At 44.8% G+C, this 18,599-nt stretch overlaps 2 protein-coding genes and 1 pseudogene across 2 annotated transcripts in view; all 3 read right to left on the bottom strand.

Annotated features, from left to right (window-relative positions):
• Window positions 1-8,153: 8,153 nt before the first annotated feature.
• LOC130193855 (interferon-induced protein with tetratricopeptide repeats 1B-like) lies at window positions 8,154-9,066 on the bottom strand (annotated as a pseudogene).
• A 3,306-nt stretch (window positions 9,067-12,372) lies between these two features.
• On the bottom strand, window positions 12,373-15,503 carry LOC130193883 (interferon-induced protein with tetratricopeptide repeats 1-like). The gene is made up of 2 exons (XM_056414690.1): window positions 15,232-15,503; window positions 12,373-14,235 (listed from the first exon to the last, which is right to left on the bottom strand). The coding sequence occupies exons 1-2, from the start codon at window positions 15,237-15,239 to the stop codon at window positions 12,936-12,938; spliced, it is 1,308 nt and encodes a 435-aa protein (XP_056270665.1). The 5' UTR covers window positions 15,240-15,503; the 3' UTR covers window positions 12,373-12,935.
• Window positions 15,504-17,447: 1,944 nt separating this feature from the next.
• The window catches only part of LOC130194155 (uncharacterized), a 4,386-nt gene continuing 3,234 nt past the window's right edge, over window positions 17,448-18,599 (bottom strand). Inside the window, exon 2 of the mRNA XM_056415043.1 lies at window positions 17,448-18,593. Within this exon, the coding sequence (XP_056271018.1) occupies window positions 18,011-18,593 (583 nt within the window). The 3' untranslated portion in view covers window positions 17,448-18,010. The remainder of the gene's footprint in view (window positions 18,594-18,599) is intronic.

The raw sequence follows: 18,599 nt of genomic DNA on the forward strand, positions 1-18,599 counted from the left end.
GTGCCGCTCATTGGCCACTTTCCGGTGTTTCCTGTACTGTTTGGTTTCCACCTCACATTTCCTTTTTAGAAGCCTTTTTTGTCACTGACCCAAATATTAACTTAGCGTTTGTTAGGTTGTAATAGTTTATTTTGATATTGCACATGTACAGAGGGAGTCTTATGCTTCAAATTAATACATATAGAAAGATATTTTAATAGGACATATTAGGGAGAATATTGATATTGTTGTTAATGTGTTATGAAGCATAGGGGTAATGTTTACTCTATGTATATGTCAATGGCAAGAAGTAATGTTATGTATGTGCATGGAGTGAATGTTAGTTTACTATTTCAGAACTGTCGGAGCCGGTTGAAGCCCGTGAAAGTGACTTTAATGCGGTCAATAACAAGACGGGACTTTTATTGTGAAAATACTTATTTAGTGACTTGACCGTAAGTGATGTTTTGACCCGGGGTTCATGACATTCGACCCCTCCATTGTTCTAGCGGGACTTTGGACCAACCGAAAGGTGTTAAAGGTTGGACTAACCTTTGAGAGTAGTTGATTGGCTGATATGCAACTAACACACGACGTACTGGGGAAATCGTTCCTTTTCGTCTTGATGACCGGTTAGGCAGCAACACCTGTTTCCTTGGAACTTGTACCTGCGGAGCCCTGCATCACCACGGAACCCACGAGCTTTTGGTTATTTGTTAAACTTTCGTTTATACTCCTTGGCATTAAATACTGTTAAACTTGATTCATCGCATCCTAGTCCTAATTTTCATCGAGCGCGAGAGGCCCCATCACAACTCACTCTTTACGTGCATCATTTTAAAGACACTTATTAAGTTGTAAACACAGTGTTGATATGAACAGCGCTTACCTGGACACATGTATTGAGCCGCTCTTTGGTCACTTTCCGGTGTTCCCTGTACTGTTTGGTTTCCACCTCACACTGACGGGGTTCTGTTTAATTAAACCTAACATGATCTTTGGCAGTAGCTTTCAAGAGATGTAGTCTGATTATATCCATTTGCGCCCTGTACTGCAACATTGTGTAGAATACATGAATTTCTTGTGTAGTAACCAGCAAAAAAAAACACAACTTGAAGATTTCTTCATGTACACATTTTATATTTAATAGTATTGGTAGGCAACTGTGTACAACTGAGACACAGCTTGACATACTTTTAATCCATACACTCATCTGGCTCTAATATTCAGTTTACAGCGTGCATCAAATTGACTAATGTTACTAAAATATTTTACATACAGCAAAGCAGATTTCATGTACTGTAGAAGTATAAATGCTCTTACGTGACATTCAGTGCTAGGAGAGGAAACAACACATAACAGGAATATAACAAACACAACATATGATCAAGATCTATTGCAATGAACCAAGTAATATGATATGATAATGACTTTAAACATGTCACAGTGGATGTTATTTAAAAGACCCGTGGTATATTGAATGATCAGCCTGTGATACAAATGACAATTTTTTAAATATAGTTTTTTAAACCTTTTTTTTCCACATTAAGTAAAAACCTGTAAAAACACCTGCCACTAAAGGAAACAACTAATCCATTTATAAGTATTTTCTAATTTTTCTTTAGCAATACCTTTTGTTTCCAGAACTAGGTGTCAGGCCGAGATTCCGATCAGGACTCAAAATGCTGAGGCGTCAGTGAGCAGTTTACTAATCACAACAAAAACTCTCCTAAGAGGTGGAAGCTAAATAATGTCCTAAGAAACCAAACGCTGGATTATGAAAACTATAACAAAACTCGCTCCTTCGAGGTTGGTAATAAGTTTTCCAAAAAGGCTTGGTGGCTATGAATGTGGCCTTGGTGAACGACCATGAGACGAAACACTTTGGCACAGGACAGAGGGAAGACGTAGACAATAAGCACATGAGGGTAATGGGGAACAGGTGGAAACAATCAGGGATCAGGGGAGACAATCAGACCGGTGACACATGAGGAAGGGCAAGTGACCTGAAACGAGAGGAGAGTTAGATTTCAAAATAAAACAGGAAGTTCTGAGACAAAACCCAAGACAAGACAAGCTTCACCGGTGTGACAGTACCCCCCTAGGGCCGACTCCTGTGGCCCAGGCAGTTCAGGATGGTCCTTCACAAAGTCTTCGATGAGGACCGATCCAGTATAAACAGGATGGGACCCATTGACTCCTCCGGTCCATACCCCTGCCAGTCCACCAGGTACTGCTTGCCCCGACGGTTGCGCACAGCTAATAACTTCTTGACCTTGTAGACAGGACCCCGTCTACCACTTCAGGAGGAGGAGGGGGCGGAGGGGGGACCATGGAGCTCTCCTGACTGGCTTGACCTGACTGACATGGAATGTCGGGTGGACACGGAGAGCCGGGGCAGGCGAACCGCTGCAGGCCCGATAATCTTGGTGATGGGGAATGGCCCCACAGGCGTGCCAGTTTCTTCGAGAGGCCTTTGAGGGAGAGGTTCTTGGCTGAGAGCCACTCTCTGGCCAGGTACGCAGGGGCGGGTCGTCTTCTCCGGTCGGCGGCCTGACCCGGTCTCCTTGGCGGATGAGGAGCTGCGGTCGGCCGCCCAGATCGCCGGCAACGGCGGACCATGGCGTGGGCGGAGGGCACAGACACTTCCGGTTCCTGGTCCGCGGACAGGAGGCTCGTAAACACACATTTGGAGGGTGAGAACCCTGTGGCCGAGGTGGGCAGGGAATTATGGGCATACTCGACCCAGACCAGGTGCCGGCTCCAGGTTGAGGGTTCTGGGACACCAGACAGCGGAGACGGTCTCCAGCTGCTGGTTGAGCGTTCGGCCTGGCCGTTGGCCTCCGGGTGATAGCCTGGCGTGAGACTCGTGGCTCCGATAAGCTGACAAAACTCCTTCCAGAAGCATGACACGAACTGGGGCCCCGGTCGGAAACAATGTCCCTAGGGAAACCGTGGACTCTGAAGACATGGTTAATCATAATCTCAGCTGTCTCTTTGGCTGACGGCAGTTTGGGTGAGCTATGAATCTCGTCATTTTGAAAACCTGTCCACCACGGTAAGAACTGTGGTGTTACTCTTCGGAGACCGGGGCCGTGACAAAGTCCATGGAGATGTTAGCCCATGGTCTGGGAGGATGGGGAGCGGTTGTAGAAGTCCCATACGTGGCCCAGAGGACGTCTTATTCCTGGCGCAGACCGAACAAGCCCCAACGTACTCCTGGACCTCCCGTTCCATGGACCGCCACCAGAACCTCCGAGAGATGGCAAACATGGTCCTTGAACCCCCGGATGACAGGAAAGCAGCGAGGTGTGAGCCCAGTGGATCACCTGTGGGCGCAGCTCAGCCGGAACAAACAACCGATTCTCAGGGCACCCACTAGGTGGCAGACTCTCCCCCTTTGCCTGCTTGACCTGCTTCTCTATTTCCCAAGTCACCGCTCCAACCACACAGGTTGAATGAATGAATGAATGATCTTTATTTGTCATTGTGCAAAGGAACAACGAAATTTAGATGCAATCCCAAGGTGCTAATAGGACAATAGACAATATAAAAACAACAAGACAATATAAAAACCAGAATGAATCATAAATAGACATAGGGGAACTATACATAAGTATAAATGAGATCTATGGATGTATATATAAATATAAAAATAAGTATAATAAACTACGTATGTAAACTAGGCATATTTCTTAGTGTAAACCTAAGTTTTTTATTGCACGATTCCTCATATTGAACGGGGATGCGACATTTGACTCTCTGAAAACTTAGCAGCGTTTAGTGCGCTTATGGCCTCGGAAAGAAGCTGAACTTAAGTCTGTTGGTCCGGGTATACATAGTCTTGAAGCGCCTGCCTGAGCGCAGCCGTACAAAGTGTTCGTCGGGTGAGATGGATCCTTGAGGATCTTGACTGCCTTCTTAAGGCAGCGAGAGCTGTATAGTTCTTGCAGGAGGGAGGGGCACCCGATGATCTTCTGGGCCGAGTTGACGACCCTCTGAAGCGCGTTCCTCTGCGGCTGTGCAGCTGAGGAACCACACGCAGATGCAATAGGTGAGGACACTCTCCACGGAGCAGCGGTAGAAGGACACAAGCAGATCCTGTCTGAGGTGGTAATTCCTAGTATTCTCAGGAAGTAGAGTCTCTGCTGTGCCTTCTTGACGATCGCCGTGGTGTTGGTTCTCCAGGACAGGTCCTCAGCCAGGTGAACGCTCAGGAATCTGAAGACCGAGACTCTCTCCACACAGTCCCCGTCAATGTACAGGGGCTGGATGACAGTTTTCCTTCTGTAATCGATGATCATCTCCTGGGTTTGAGCTTGTTCAGCTGCAGGTTGTTCGCTTTGCACAACACAAACAGCTGCTCCACCTCGTCGCAGCGGGTCTCGTCACCCTCGGAGATGCAGCCCACCACAGTGGTGTCGTCAGCAAACTTTATGATGGAGTTGCTGGGGTGGGGCGGTGAAGTCATTAGTGTAGAGGGAGTAAGTAGGGGCTCAGCACGCAGCCCTGGGGACCGTGCTGAGGGCCTGAGGTGGAGTGTGGACCTATCCTCACCCTCTGGGGCGGTCAGACAGGAAGTCCTTAATCCAACGGCAGGTAGAGTGTGATAATCCCAGGTCTGACAGTTTTGTCACCAGTCTGTCAGGAAGGATGGTGTTAAATGCCGAGCAGAAGTCCATGAAGAGCAGCCGTGCGTAGCTCCCCCCCCCCTCCAGGTGAGACAGGGCAGAGTGGAGAGCTGTGGCGATGGCGTCATCCGTGGACCTGTTTGCTCTGTATGCAAACTGGTGACGGTCCAGGCCGGGCGGAAGGGATGAGATGATGTGGGAACGAACCAGCTTCTCGAAGCACTTCATGGAAGGATTGGCTCTGGTTCCTTGGCAACAGGCTCGGGGTCGTAGAGACGTGACAAGGCATCGGGCTTGACGTTCTGGGACTCCGGCCTGTACGAGAGGGCAAAAGAGAAGCGGTTAAAAAAGAGCCCCCACCTTGCCTGGCGAGAATTCAGTCTCTTGGCTTTACGTATATATTCCAGGTTCCTATGGTCGGTCCAGGCGATAAGCAGGTGTTCAGCTCCCTCAAGCCAGTGCCTCCATTCCTCCAAGGCCAGCTTGACCGCCAACAGCTCCCGGTTGCCGACATCATAGTTCCGCTCCGCCCGCGACAGACGCTGCGACAACAAGGCGCAGGGATGCATCTTACCGTCCTGTTCAGACCGCTGGGACAGGACCGCTCCAATCCCCTCATTGGCGGCCACCTCGACCACAATCTGCCGCTGGGGATCAGGCATCGTGAGGATGGGAGCCGTGGTGAAGCGGGTCTTGAGGTGCTGAAAGGCTGCCTCCGCCTCGGGGACCAGAGGAAGCGCCCGTGGAGGTGAGTGCATGGAGCGGAGCTGCTATTGCGCTGAAGCCTCTGATAAACCGCCTATAAAGTTCGCAAAACCGAGGAACTGCTGGACCTTTTGCGGCTATCAGGTGGGCCATTCGGCCTGGCACTTTAGCCGGATCCATCTGCACCCTTCCAGGAGCTACAATGAAGCCCAGGAAGGAGATGGTGTCGGCATGAAACTCACTCTTTTCTGCCTTCACATAGTCTGTTTTCTAACAATCGTTGGAGAACCTGGGACACCTGCTTTCTGTGAGTCTCTAGATCTGGTGAGTAAATGAGAATGTCATCCAGGTACACGTACACAAACAGGTCTAAGAAATCACGGAGTACGTCATTGATCATAGCCTGGAATACAGCTGGGGCATTGGTGAGTCCGAAAGGCATCACTAAGTACTCGTAGTGGCCGCTAGGAGTATTAAATCCTGTCTTCCATTCATCTCCTTCTCTGATCCTGACTAAATGATAAGCGTTGCGTAAATCTAACTTGGTAAATACCTTAGCCTGTTGCAGTTGGTCAAAAACTGATGTCATGAGAGGTAGGGTAAACGATTCTTAATGGTGATGGCATTGAGGGGCTGTAATCGATGCAGGGTCTAAGGGCCGTCCTTCTTCCCTACAAAAAAATCCGGCCCTGCTGCTGATGACGAAGGACGATAAGCCCGTCCTCAGCGATGACTCTATGTACTCTTTCATGGCTGCCTTCTCCGGCCCGGAGATGGAGTACAACCGGCCCTTGGGAATGGGGAGCCAAACCAGGTCTATGGCGCAATCATAAGGCCGGTGGGGAAGTGACATGGCCTTAGTCTTGTTAAAACCTCTCGGAGGTGGTGGTAGCAGGAGGTAGCGCTAGGTCGGACGTCTCAGAGTCTGTGGTAGAGGTGATGGAAAGGTGATTAATGGAAGGCATGTTAATCCCCTGGATAGAAACAGGTCTGCAGTGGTCCGCACAATCCTCCCCCCACCCCATGATTGTCCCCGTCTTCCAGTTTACATGGGGGTTGTGCTGACATAACCAAGGATTCCCCAGGACTAGAGTCTGCGAGGCGATTCAAATAAATATAGGTTCAGGAGTTCCTATGCTCCTGGATCTGCAGTTCCAGTAGTTCTGTAGTGTGAGTGATCCTGAATAGTTCTTTGCCGTTGAGGGTCCTGACCTTGATGGGGCTGACCAGGGGTTCCGATCTTAACCGCAAAGTCTCCACCAAACCCCAGTCAATTAGGTTCACATCGGTCCCGGAGTCTATGAGTGCCTTATCGTCAATAGTCGTGGCATGGTGCGTTTACTTAACCGGTGGCAGGCTGGGCCGTGCGAGCTGTGTGGCTTGGCTCACCTCCTGGGGTCTTTGGCGGACAGGCGGCGACGAGGTGGTTAGTCTTGCCGCAGTAAGGCAGGTGCCCTGCTGCTGGCGGCGTGGCCCCTCCTCCGGTGTCAGCCGCATCCTGCCAATCTGCAAGGGCTCCTCTTCTCCAGTGATGGAGGAGGAAGGCAGTGCTCAGGCGGCGAATAACGGGAACCTGCCCGCCCAGGGCAGGGGAACGATACCTCTCCGTCGTCAACCCTCTGCTCTGTGGTTGCGGAGCTCACGAACCCGGTTGTCTGTCCGGATGGCAAGCGAGATGAGTGAATCCAGGTCTGCAGGTAGATCCACTGGCAGCAGCAGCTCCTGGATGCAGTCGCCAGCCTTCAGGAATATGTCGTACAGGGCTGTGTTGTCCCACCCACTCTCCACCTCCAGGGTGCAGCGGATGGCGTGTCGCACACGAGTCCCTGCCCTGTGTCAGCCTGCTCAGCTCCTGGCCTTTTCCCTGTCTGAAGACACTGGGTCAAAATCCGCATGAGGGCAGTTCTAAAGTCTGTGAGCGAAAAGCAAGCGGAGAACCACGCCCACTCAGCGGTGGCCCAAGCTCTGGCTCTCCCTGCCAGGTGGGAAATCATGAAGGCTATTTTCGACCTATCTGTGGTGGAAGCCTGCAGCTGTTCAAAATGTATCAAGCAGTCAACAAGAAAAGCCCTGCATTGTCCTGGTTCCCCAGAGAAACGCTCCGGGGAGGCCAACTTGATTCCCACCCCGGTCATGGGAGTGCCCTGGGTCGGAGCCACGGCAGCTGCTGGAGCCTCCTGCGCCGCGGGTGGCTGGGTTGGCTGCTGCAGGCGGTCCCCCAGCTCCCTCACCTGGGACACGAGCTGACCCAGTTGAGCCGCCATCGCCGCCTGAAACTCCTCCTGATGGGAGACGCGGGCTTCCTGAGCGTGTAGCATGGCCGCCCACTGGCCAGCCTCTGCTGAGTCCATACTGGCCAAAGTGTACTGTCAGGCCGAGATTCCGATCAGGACTCAAAATGCTGAGGCGTCAGTGAGCAGTTTACTAATCACAACAAAAACTCTCCTAAGAGGTGGAGGCTAAATAATGTCCTAAGAAACCAAACGCTGGATTATGAAAACTATAACAAAACTCGCTCCTTCGAGGTTGGTAATAAGTTTTCCAAAACTTGGTGGCTATGAATGTGGCCTTGGTGAACGACCATGAGACGAAACACTTTGGCACAGGACAGAGGGAAGACGCAGACTATAAGCACATGAGGGTAATGGGGAACAGGTGGAAACAATCAGGGATCAGGGGAGACAATCAGACCGGTGACACATGAGGAAGGGCAAGTGACCTGAAACGAGAGGAGAGTTAGATTTCAAAATAAAACAGGAAGTTACGAGACAAAACCCCAAGACAAGACAAGCTTCACCACGGTGTGACACTAGGATCAGTGTTGTAAAAAAACAAACACTATGGCTCTTGCAGGTTTTCCAGAAACTTCTCTATTTCTCACCCTTTTGGTTGCAGCTTTTATTTTTGATCTTCTCCAGAACTTTGATGCTGTTCGCACGATAGAAGGATTGTTCCGGTATCTCTGCCGCCTTCATGTGGTACCGTACTGACTGGTCGTGATCTTTTCGATCGCAGTGTAAATATTTTGCGTATTTGTTGTAGAGGAGCTGTTTCTCTACCGGTTCCAGATCCATTATTAGCAGTTTCTGGTACATCTGATCAGCTTTATCCATGCCATTATTTGACTTTGCGTGTATATTTGCAAGGTCTATTTTCCTCACAAGTGAAGAATCAGGGTAGAGAGAAATCACCTCCTCATGGAGACTGACTGCTCTGTCTATCGTGCTTTGCTTTGTGTGACGGTCCCTGAAATAAATGATCTTCCATTTCAGACAGAGTGCAGCACATCTCTTCAGATAGCGCTCATCTGGATGGAGTTCCAGAGCCTCCTCTGCCAGAGCAATGGCCTCATCAATAGATACATAGTTACTGTAAACCCTTAGTATCGCTTTCATGCCATTGCAGCTGCTGACGGGATTTCTCAAAACCTTTACGGCCAACTCACGTGCTTCATCCTTAACGTCTTCTCCTTTTTTTCCACGTTGCTCAAGGTAGCAAGCAGCGAGGTAGAAGTTCTCTGGATTCTGTTCCTGGGCGACTCATTTTCTCCAAGATGTCAGCCTCCACCTTGTTGTATCACTAACCCTAAGACGTAACTCGTGTTCCACTCCACCATCTCCGGCTGCATCTTGATGGCTCTCTGGAAGTAATCTGCCACCAGCTCTCTGTCTGTGCTGAACTTCATCAGGGTCCAGGCTTTCTCAGCGTAGGTCTCTGCATGGAGCTCGCCCCATGGTGATGGGTATTTCATGGTATTTCGTGGGCCTGGGGCCTGGGCCTTCAGTGAGGTCCTACACAGTCCCACCGAATTAATCCCCACCTTACTATCTATCATATGATGCGGCTCTAGACCAGCAGGGCTCTCAATCTCGAGCAGGCGTAGTATTGTAGATCGCATGAATAAAAAAAAAAAAAAATTTTTTTCTCTATAGCACGTTTTTGTCATATTTATTAAACAAACAGCCGAAACATGTTGAGTATCTACAACAACAGTCTACACATTTCACTCTCATTTCTCATCTCTCTCAGAATGCGGCGCTCGGCATCGGAAAAAGGAGGAAAAAGAAAAAAGTCACTTGCACTAGTTTGTTCACTAAACAGGGCATTATCGCACCAAAGCAGATTTCAAGTATATGCTCGACCAATCGACATCTTCTCCTCCTTCCGCCATTGTGGGTTGAAAAACAGCTTTGTAGTCCGCGAATTAATTCCTTTATCAAATTCAGTTTCCTAGTTCTGAGGTTTTGCATACCTGCCGATAGGGACCGCCTCTCAATATTGGTAATCCAATCAAAAGACGTGCAGCACTCCGCCTGCTAGCTGGCTCCTGTGCCGGCTCCGGGGCCTCGAAGGCCTAGAGGAGCCAACTCTAAAGCTGATTGGTTGACACAACATTGTCATTCCCATTCACTTGAAGCTACCAGCGCCCGCAATGTTGATTCTGAAGGCCTAAGGGCAGATTTTAGCCCCCTGGCAACACACGATGGCTGAATATGATTGGATAAAAGATCTAACATAAAGACCAGCCCTCCAAATCTCAACCTGGCGCTTGCAGCAGCGCAACCAAGAGGAACGCTATGAAATTAAGAGAATAACTCTTACTCTGGGAAATAATTGAATACATATTTGTGGGAAAATATATTTAGAAAAAAATATATATTCTGATGATGTTTAGGCCAGCAGAGAAGGCCTTGCTGGCCCTGACGGCCCGCCACTGGGTATTTCTTCGGCAAGTGCCACAGACTTGCATAGATAATGTATTTTTTTAGACTTAGGCCTACTTACAATATGCAATACGATATTGCTGTACAATACTGCTGTACTATATTGAATATTGTTTTGCTACTACTACGTTTCACTTCGTAATATATAACACTTATATACCATGATATGTATAATGTACCCGCCTTTCTTTAATAATAAAAATATATATAATTAATTTTTTTCCCATGTCATACTGTTATACCTCCATGAAATTCTCCTTTGAGGAGATGCCACTGTTAGTCTAAAGTTTAAGCACTGGCACTCAGTGACACTTGCCAGCAGATGCCGCAGCTAGTCAAAAAGTGCCACTACTAGTTAAAAGGTGCCACAGCTAGTCAAAAAGTGCCACTACTAGTCAAAAAGTGCCAGCAGACGGAGGGTCGGCCAGGCGCGTCTGAGGCATGTCTGCGCATTGACGAGTCTGCGACGACTCAGTGACGACTAGACGACTAGCTAAACCAGGGGTGTCAAACTTATTTTCACCGTGGGCCACATCAGCATCATGGCCGCCCTCTTAAAGGGCCGGAAACACTTTATACACTCCTCGAACATATTGTTAAATAACTCTCTTTGCTTTTGATTATTGTTTATTTGAGTGTAGACATATTGTACATAAGGAAATGTCTCTAATATTACAACATGAATTCATTTAATTTGAAACCTTCAAAATAAAATGATTTTTTTCTTTCATTTCTTTAAGAAAAGGTGATCGCATGTCTTCCAAGCCGTCAGGGGCCACATAAAATGATGCGGCGGGCCGGATTTGGCCCGCGGGCCTTGTGTTTGACACCTGTGAGCTAAACTCTCTCGAAACTCTGTAGATTCTAGCTAAACCGCAGCTCCTCCATTCTGTGATCATGAAAGTGATTTCTTCCGCTGTCCGGGCACTTCAGTGGAGCTTGTCACTGAGTCGTCGCAGACTCGTCACTGCGCAGACATGCCGCAGACGCGCCTGGCCGACCCTCCGTCTGCTGGCACTTTTTGACTCGCTGTGGCACTTTTTGACTAGTAGTGGCACTTTTTGACTAGTCGTGGCATCTGCTGGCATGTGCTGGCAAGTGCCACTGAGTAGCTGCGGCAACTACTGGCAAGTGCCACTGAGTAGCTGTGGCAACTACTGGCAAGTGCCACTGAGTGCCAGCGTCGCTAGGGGGATCTCGCCCCTACTGTTTTAGATATTGAGATTTAGACTTCCCAGACCGGTTCGACAAGGTGCAATCAAACAACAACATAAAAAAGATATATCACAAACATATTGTAAGAGTAAATTCTATGATATAAACTTAATTACATGTAGGAGTTATGACCACTAGTCAGCGCTGTTCAGGCGCCTAGAGGGGTGAGGGTAGAAGGAGAGAGGAAGAGAGGAGGGGACTTGGCGGTACAGTTGGAAGTGGAGTGACAAGAAAAGTTATGAGTAAAACCCAGAACGGCTTGGACTGAGTTATTCCTGCGCACACACCCACATCGCTTGCAATATTAAAGGACTTTACATGTCATGTCACAGCAAAGGGTCTGAATACTTATGACCATGTGATATTTCAGTTTTTCTTTTTTAATAAATTTGCAAAAATGTCAACATTTCTGTTTTTTTCTGTTAAGATGGGGTGCTGAGTGTACATTAATAATAAATGTAATGAACTTTTTTGATTTTAGCAAATGGCTGCAATGAAACAAAGAGTGAAAAATGTATATATATATATATATATAATTTATTATAAATACAAAACATCAATAAAATATTAATGTTTTAGTCACTGTAGACACTCCAAGAGATACTTGCCAAAGATTTCAGTTATAATAATTATGTGGTTGCACCAGCTGCCATTTTTTTAGCATGTGAAGTAAAAAGATACTGTTAAAAATAGATTCAACCACTTTACATAAGTTATTTAACAAATGAGACTTGTTCCACACAAATAAATTTGCATTACATCAAATGTTATAAGTTTTTTTTAAATGTCCCTTTTAGAAGGCTTTTTTGTCACTGACCCAAATATTAACTTAGCGTGCGTCATTTTAAAGACACTTATTAAGTTGTGAACACAGTGTTGATATGAACAGCGCTTACCTGGACACATGCATTGTGCCGCTCTTTGGCCACTTTCCGGTGTTCCCTTTACTGTTTGGTTTCCACCTCACACTGACGGGGTTCTGTTTAATTAAACCAGACATGATCTTTGGCAGTAGCTTTCAAGAGATGTAGTCTGATTAAATCCATTCGTGCCCTGTACTGCAACAATTTGTAGAATACGTGAATTTCTTGTGTCGTAACCAGCAAAAAAAACACAACTTGAAGATTTCTTCATGTACACATTTTATATTTAATAGTATTGGTAGGCAACTGTGTACAACTGAGACACAGCTTGACATCCTTTTAATCCATACACTCATCTGGCTTTAATATTCAGTTTACAGCGTGCATCAAATTGACTAATGATACTAAAATATTTTACATACAGCAAAGCAGATTTCATGTACTGTAGAAGTATAAATGCTCTTACGTGACATTCAGTGCTAGGAGAGGAAACAACAGATAACAGGAATATAACAAACACAACATATGATCAAGATCTATTGCAATGAACCAAGTAATATGATATGATAATGACTTTAAACATGTCACAGTGGATATTATTTAAAAGACCCGTGGTATATTGAATGATCAGCCTGTGATACAAATGACAATTTTTTAAATATAGTTTTTTTAAACCTTTTTTTCCACATTAATTAAAAACCTGTAAAAACACCTGCCACTAAAGGATACAACTAATCCATTTATAAGTATTTTGTAATTTTTCTTTCGCAATACCTTTTGTTTCCAGAACTAGGATCAGTGTTGTAAAAAAACAAACACTATGGCTCTTGCAGGTTTTCCAGAAACTTCTCTATTTCTCTACCCTTTCGGTTCCGGCTTTTATTTTTGAACTTCTCCAGAACTTTGATGCTGTTCGCACGATAGAAGGATTGTTCCGGTATCTCTGCCGCCTTCATGTGGTACCGTACTGACTGGTCGTGATCTTTTCGATCGCAGTGTAAATATGTTGCGTATTTGTTGTAGAGGAGCTGTTTCTCTACCGGTTCCAGATCCATTATTAGCAGGTCCTGGTACATCTGGTCAGCTTTATCCATGCCATTATTTGACTTTGCGTGTATATTTGCAAGGTCTATTTTCTTCACAAGTGAAGAATGAGGGTAGAGAGAAATCACCTCCTCAAGGAGACTGACTGCTCTGTCTATCGTGCTTTGCTTTGTGTGACTGTGGCTCAAAGGAATGATCTTCCATTTCAGACAGAGTGCAGCACATCTCTTCAGATAGCGCTCATCTGGATGGAGTTCCAGAGCCTCCTCTGCCAGAGCAATGGCCTCATCAATAGATATGTAGTCACTGTAAACATTTAGTATCGCTTTCATGCCATTGCAGCTGCTGAAGGGATTTCTCAAAATCTTTACGGCCAACTCACGTGCTTCATCCTTAACGTCTTCTCCTTTCTTTCCACGTTGCTCAAGGTAGCAAGCAGCGAGGTAGAAGTTCTCTGGATCCTGTTCCTGGGCGACTCTCATTTTCTCCAAGATGTCAGCCTCCACCTTGTTGTATTTAAAGTCACTCACTAACCCTAAGACGTAACTGGTGTTCCACTCCACCATCTCCGGCTGCATCTTGATGGCTCTCTGGAAGTAATCTGCCACCAGCTCTCTGTCGTTGCTGAACTTCATCAGGGTCCAGGCTTTCTCAGCGTAGGTCTCTGCATGGAGCTCGTCCTGCGATGGTGATGGGTATTTCTTCATCAAGGCGTCTACCTTTGACAGGTAGGCCTCGCTCTCTGCCTGGTCTCCCAGGTGGTGGTGCAGCCAAGCCAGGTTCCCGTAGTTCACCACTAACCAGGGACCGTCATCTGCTTTCCTCATCTGGCGGAAGGCCTCTGCAGCCTTGTTGAAGAAACTCTGGGCGTCTTCGGTGGAGCCCAGCTGGTACTGAATGAACCCCTGCAGGTTGTAGATGTGACCCAGCCAGCTGTTTCCCTCCTCTGTGCCGATGTCCACCAGCATGTCGTTGAGACGTAAAAGTTTCTTCTGGTTGGTCTCCATATTCCAGGTGAAGTGACACTGCAGGGCCTCCAGTTTTGCCACTAGTTGTTTTTTACTCTGAGAACAACTGATAAAAAGACAACATAGTACAATACATCACTAGGTTCATATAATATGCTTGGTGGGGTGTATGTTTGGATAATCATTGTTCATTTCATGTTTAGGAAGGGAAGAAGATAGAAATGGAGTAAGGAGCATTGAATGCCCAGGAAATAAATAATAAATAATAATCTGTTAGCTCCTTTGAAAGAAAATAATGTCACTGCAGTTACTGTGTATGGTTGTGTATGTGACAAATAAACAGTTTCTGATCTGAAAGGTTGCAAGGAAAAAAGGAAGTAAGGAAGGATATGAGGAGGGGATGAGAAATGTAGGAGGGCGCAGTGAATGGACAGGAAGGAAATAAGTCAGGAGTAACGAAAGAAGGAATGGATGAGGAAAGAAGTATAAGAATTTAGGAATAACACGGTGGGAAAGAAAAAGTAGAAGAAAAAAAAAGGCTGAAAGAAAACACAAAGATGAACAAAGTGATGACTAAATACATTAGTAAAGAAAGGTAGGATGCAGGTGTGGAGAAACAAAAAGGAGGGGTTCAGAAGGAAGAAACAAAAGATGGCTGAAGGAAGGAAGGAAGGAAGGAAAGGAAAGTGTGAGCCCCAGAGGAGAACACGTGAGTAAGTGAGTAGGCTATGAATTTGGAAAATAAAATACATTTTACATTTCTCCACCAGAATTATATTCTTAGAAGTGTCGGATGAAACTTAAAGAAAACAACTGATCAGTAATAATTGTTAGGTAAAATACATTATTTAAAAAATATGTTGTATAATCTCTGTGGCACTGTTACAAAATATCTCGTAATTGCAAGATCTGGATTTTTATATTTAAGAAAAAAGTTAAGAAGGAAGAAAGAAACATCAGACTGAACATCAGTGTTTGAATACATCATCAATGTCTTGAAGGATCTATAATGGTAATACGCGTTGGCTCAAAGACACAATGATAAGATATTAAACAAATCATAACGATGATAATGATATGAAACGCATGAACAGCTACTCACGCCATCATGCAGCTGTTTCCTCAACTCGGTCAGTTCTCTGAGTTAGTGCGGCTGCTTGCTGCTCCTGATGCTCTGGCCTCGCGAGTAGAAATGATGAGATGTCGCTGAGCACGCAGCTTTAAATGTTCACGAACACAACGAGGCGGGGCATTTGCGTGTAAATGACTACAATAACACTCCTAGACTTTCGACCGATACGTCATGATTGCGTAATTGAAAGAATAAAAACAAAAGATAGCACATATTTATGGCTGCACCTTCCCATCCTTTGAACGCATGTGTGTGTGTGTGTGTTGTGATCTCCCTCTCCTTCACTTTCATTTCCCCAGATTGAAAACCTACAGCCACATCTGAAGGAAATGAAACAAACTCATATTTTCATAGATTGAGATTCAGACTTCCCAGACCGGTTCCTCAAACACAAACAAAAGAGCAGGAGTGTGCAGGGACCTTCGACAAGGTGCAATCCACCAACAACATAAAAAGATATATCACAAACATTAAAGTACTTTACATGTCATGTCACAGCAAAGGGTCTGAATACTTATGACCATGTGATATTTAAGTTTTTCTTTTTTAATAAATTTGCAAAAATGTCAACATTTCAGTTTTTTTCTGTCAAGATGGGGTGCTGAGTGTACATTAATAATAAATAGAATGAACTTTTTTGATTTTAGCAAATGGCTGCAATGAAACAGAGAGTGAAACATGTGTATATATATATATATATATATATACATACTTTATTATAAATACAAAACACATCAATAAAATAAAAATGTTTCAGTCACTGTAGACACTCCAAGAGATACTTGCCAAAGATTTGAGTTATCATAATTATGTGGTTGCACCAGCTGCCATTTTTTTAGCATGTGACGTAAAAAGATACTGTTAAAAATAGATTCAACTACTTTACATAAGTTTTTTAACAAATGAGACTTGTTCCACACAAATAAATGTGCATTACATCAAATTTTGTAAGTTTTTTTAAAATGTCCCTTTTAGAAGCCTTTTTTATCACTGACCCAAATATTAACTTAGCGTGCGTCATTTTAAAGACACTTATTAAGTTGTGAACACAGTGTTGATATGAACAGCGCTTACCTGGACACATGCATTGTGCCGCTCTTTGGCCACTTTCCGGTGTTCCCTGTACTGTTTGGTTTCCACCTCACATTTCCTTTTTAGAAGCCTTTTTTGTCACTGACCCAAATATTAACTTAGCGTTTGTTAGGTTGTAATAGTTTATTTTGATATTGCACATGTACAGAGGGAGTCTTATGCTTCAAATTAATACATATAGAAAGATATTTTAATAGGACATATTAGGGAGAATATTGATATTGTTGTTAATGTGTTATGAAGCATAGGGGTAATGTTTACTCTATGTATATGTCAATGGCAAGAAGTAATGTTATGTATGTGCATGGAGTGAATGTTAGTTTACTATTTCAGAACTGTCGGAGCCGGTTGAAGCCCGTGAAAGTGACTTTAATGCGGTCAATAACAAGACGGGACTTTTATTGTGAAAATACTTTTTTAGTGACTTGACCGTAAGTGATGTTTTGACCCGGGGTTCATGACATTCGACCCCTCCATTGTTCTAGCGGGACTTTGGACCAACCGAAAGGTGTTAAAGGTTGGACTAACCTTTGAGAGTAGTTGATTGGCTGATATGCAACTAAAACACGACGTACTGGGGAAATCGTTCCTTTTCGTCTTGATGACCGGTTAGGCAGCAACACCTGTTTCCTTGGAACTTGTACCTGCGGAGCCCTGCATCACCACGGAACCCACGAGCTTTTGGTTATTTGTTAAACTTTTGTTTCTACTCCTTGGAATTAAATACTGTTAAACTTAATTCATCGCATCCTAGTCCTAATTTTCATCGAGCGCGAGAGGCCCCATCACAACTCACTCTTTACGTGCATCATTTTAAAGACACTTATTAAGTTGTGAACACAGTGTTGATATGAACAGCGCTTACCTGGACACATGCATTGTGCCGCTCTTTGGCCACTTTCCGGTGTTCCCTGTACTGTTTGGTTTCCACCTCACACTGACGGGGTTCTGTTTAATTAAACATAACATGATCTTTGGCAGTAGCTTTCAAGAGCTGTAGTCTGATTAAATCCATTCGCGCCCTGTACTGCAACATTGTGTAGAATACATGAATTTCTTGTGTAGTAACCAACAAAAACAAAAAAACTTGATGATTTCCTTGTGTACACATTTTATATTTAATAGTATTGGTAGGCAACTGTGTACAACTGAGACACAGCTTGACATACTTTTAATCCATACACTCATCTGGCTCTAATATTCAGTTTACAGCGTGCATCAAATTGACTAATTTACTACAATATTTTACATACAGCAAAGCAGATTTCATGTTCTGTAGAAGTATAAATGCTCTTACGTGACATTCAGTGCTAAGAGAGGAAACAACACATAACAGGAATATAACAAACACGACATATGATCAAGATCTATTGCAATAAACCAAGTAATATATAATTATGATAATGACTTTAAACATGTCACAGTGGATGTTATTTAAAAGACCCGTGGTATATTGAATGATCAGCCTGTGATACAAATGACAATATTTTTTTATATATAGTTTTTTAAAGCCTTTTCCCCCCCATTAACTAAAAACCTGTAAAAACTTCTGCCACTAAAGGACACAACTAATCAATGTATAAGTATTTTCAGATTTTTCTTTAACAATACCTTTTGTTTCCAGAACTAGGATCAGTGTTGTAAAAATAAAAAAACACTATGGCTCTTGCAAGTTTTCCAGAAACTTCTCTATTTCTCTACCCTTTCGGTTCCGGCTTTTATTTTTGAACTTCTCCAGAACTTTGATGCTGTTCTCACGATAGATGGATTGTACCGGTATCTCTGCCACCTTCATGTGGTACCGTACTGACTGGTCGTAATCTTTTCGATCGAAGTGTAAATATGTTGCGTATTTGTAGTAGAGGAGCTGTTTCTCTACCGGTTCCAGATCCAATATTAGCAGGTCCTGGTACATCTGGTCAGCTTTATCCATGCCATTATTTGACTTTGCGTGTATATTTGCAAGGTCTATTTTCTCCACAAGTGAAAAATAAGGGTAGAGAGAAATCACCTCCTCATGGAGACTGACTGCTCTGTCTATCATGCTTTGCTTTGTGTGACTGTCCCTGAAAAAAAGGATCTTCCATTTCAGACAGAGTGCAGCACATCTCTTCAGATAGCGCTTCTCTGGATGGAGTTCCAGAGCCTCCTCTGCCAGAGCAATGGCCTCATCAATAGATACGTAGTTACTGTAAACCCTTAGTATCTTTTTCATGCCATTGCAGCTGCTGATGAGATTTCTCAAA

Source organism: Pseudoliparis swirei, chromosome 5, assembly GCF_029220125.1.
Source record: "Pseudoliparis swirei isolate HS2019 ecotype Mariana Trench chromosome 5, NWPU_hadal_v1, whole genome shotgun sequence".
Classification (NCBI taxonomy): Eukaryota; Metazoa; Chordata; class Actinopteri; order Perciformes; family Liparidae; genus Pseudoliparis; species Pseudoliparis swirei.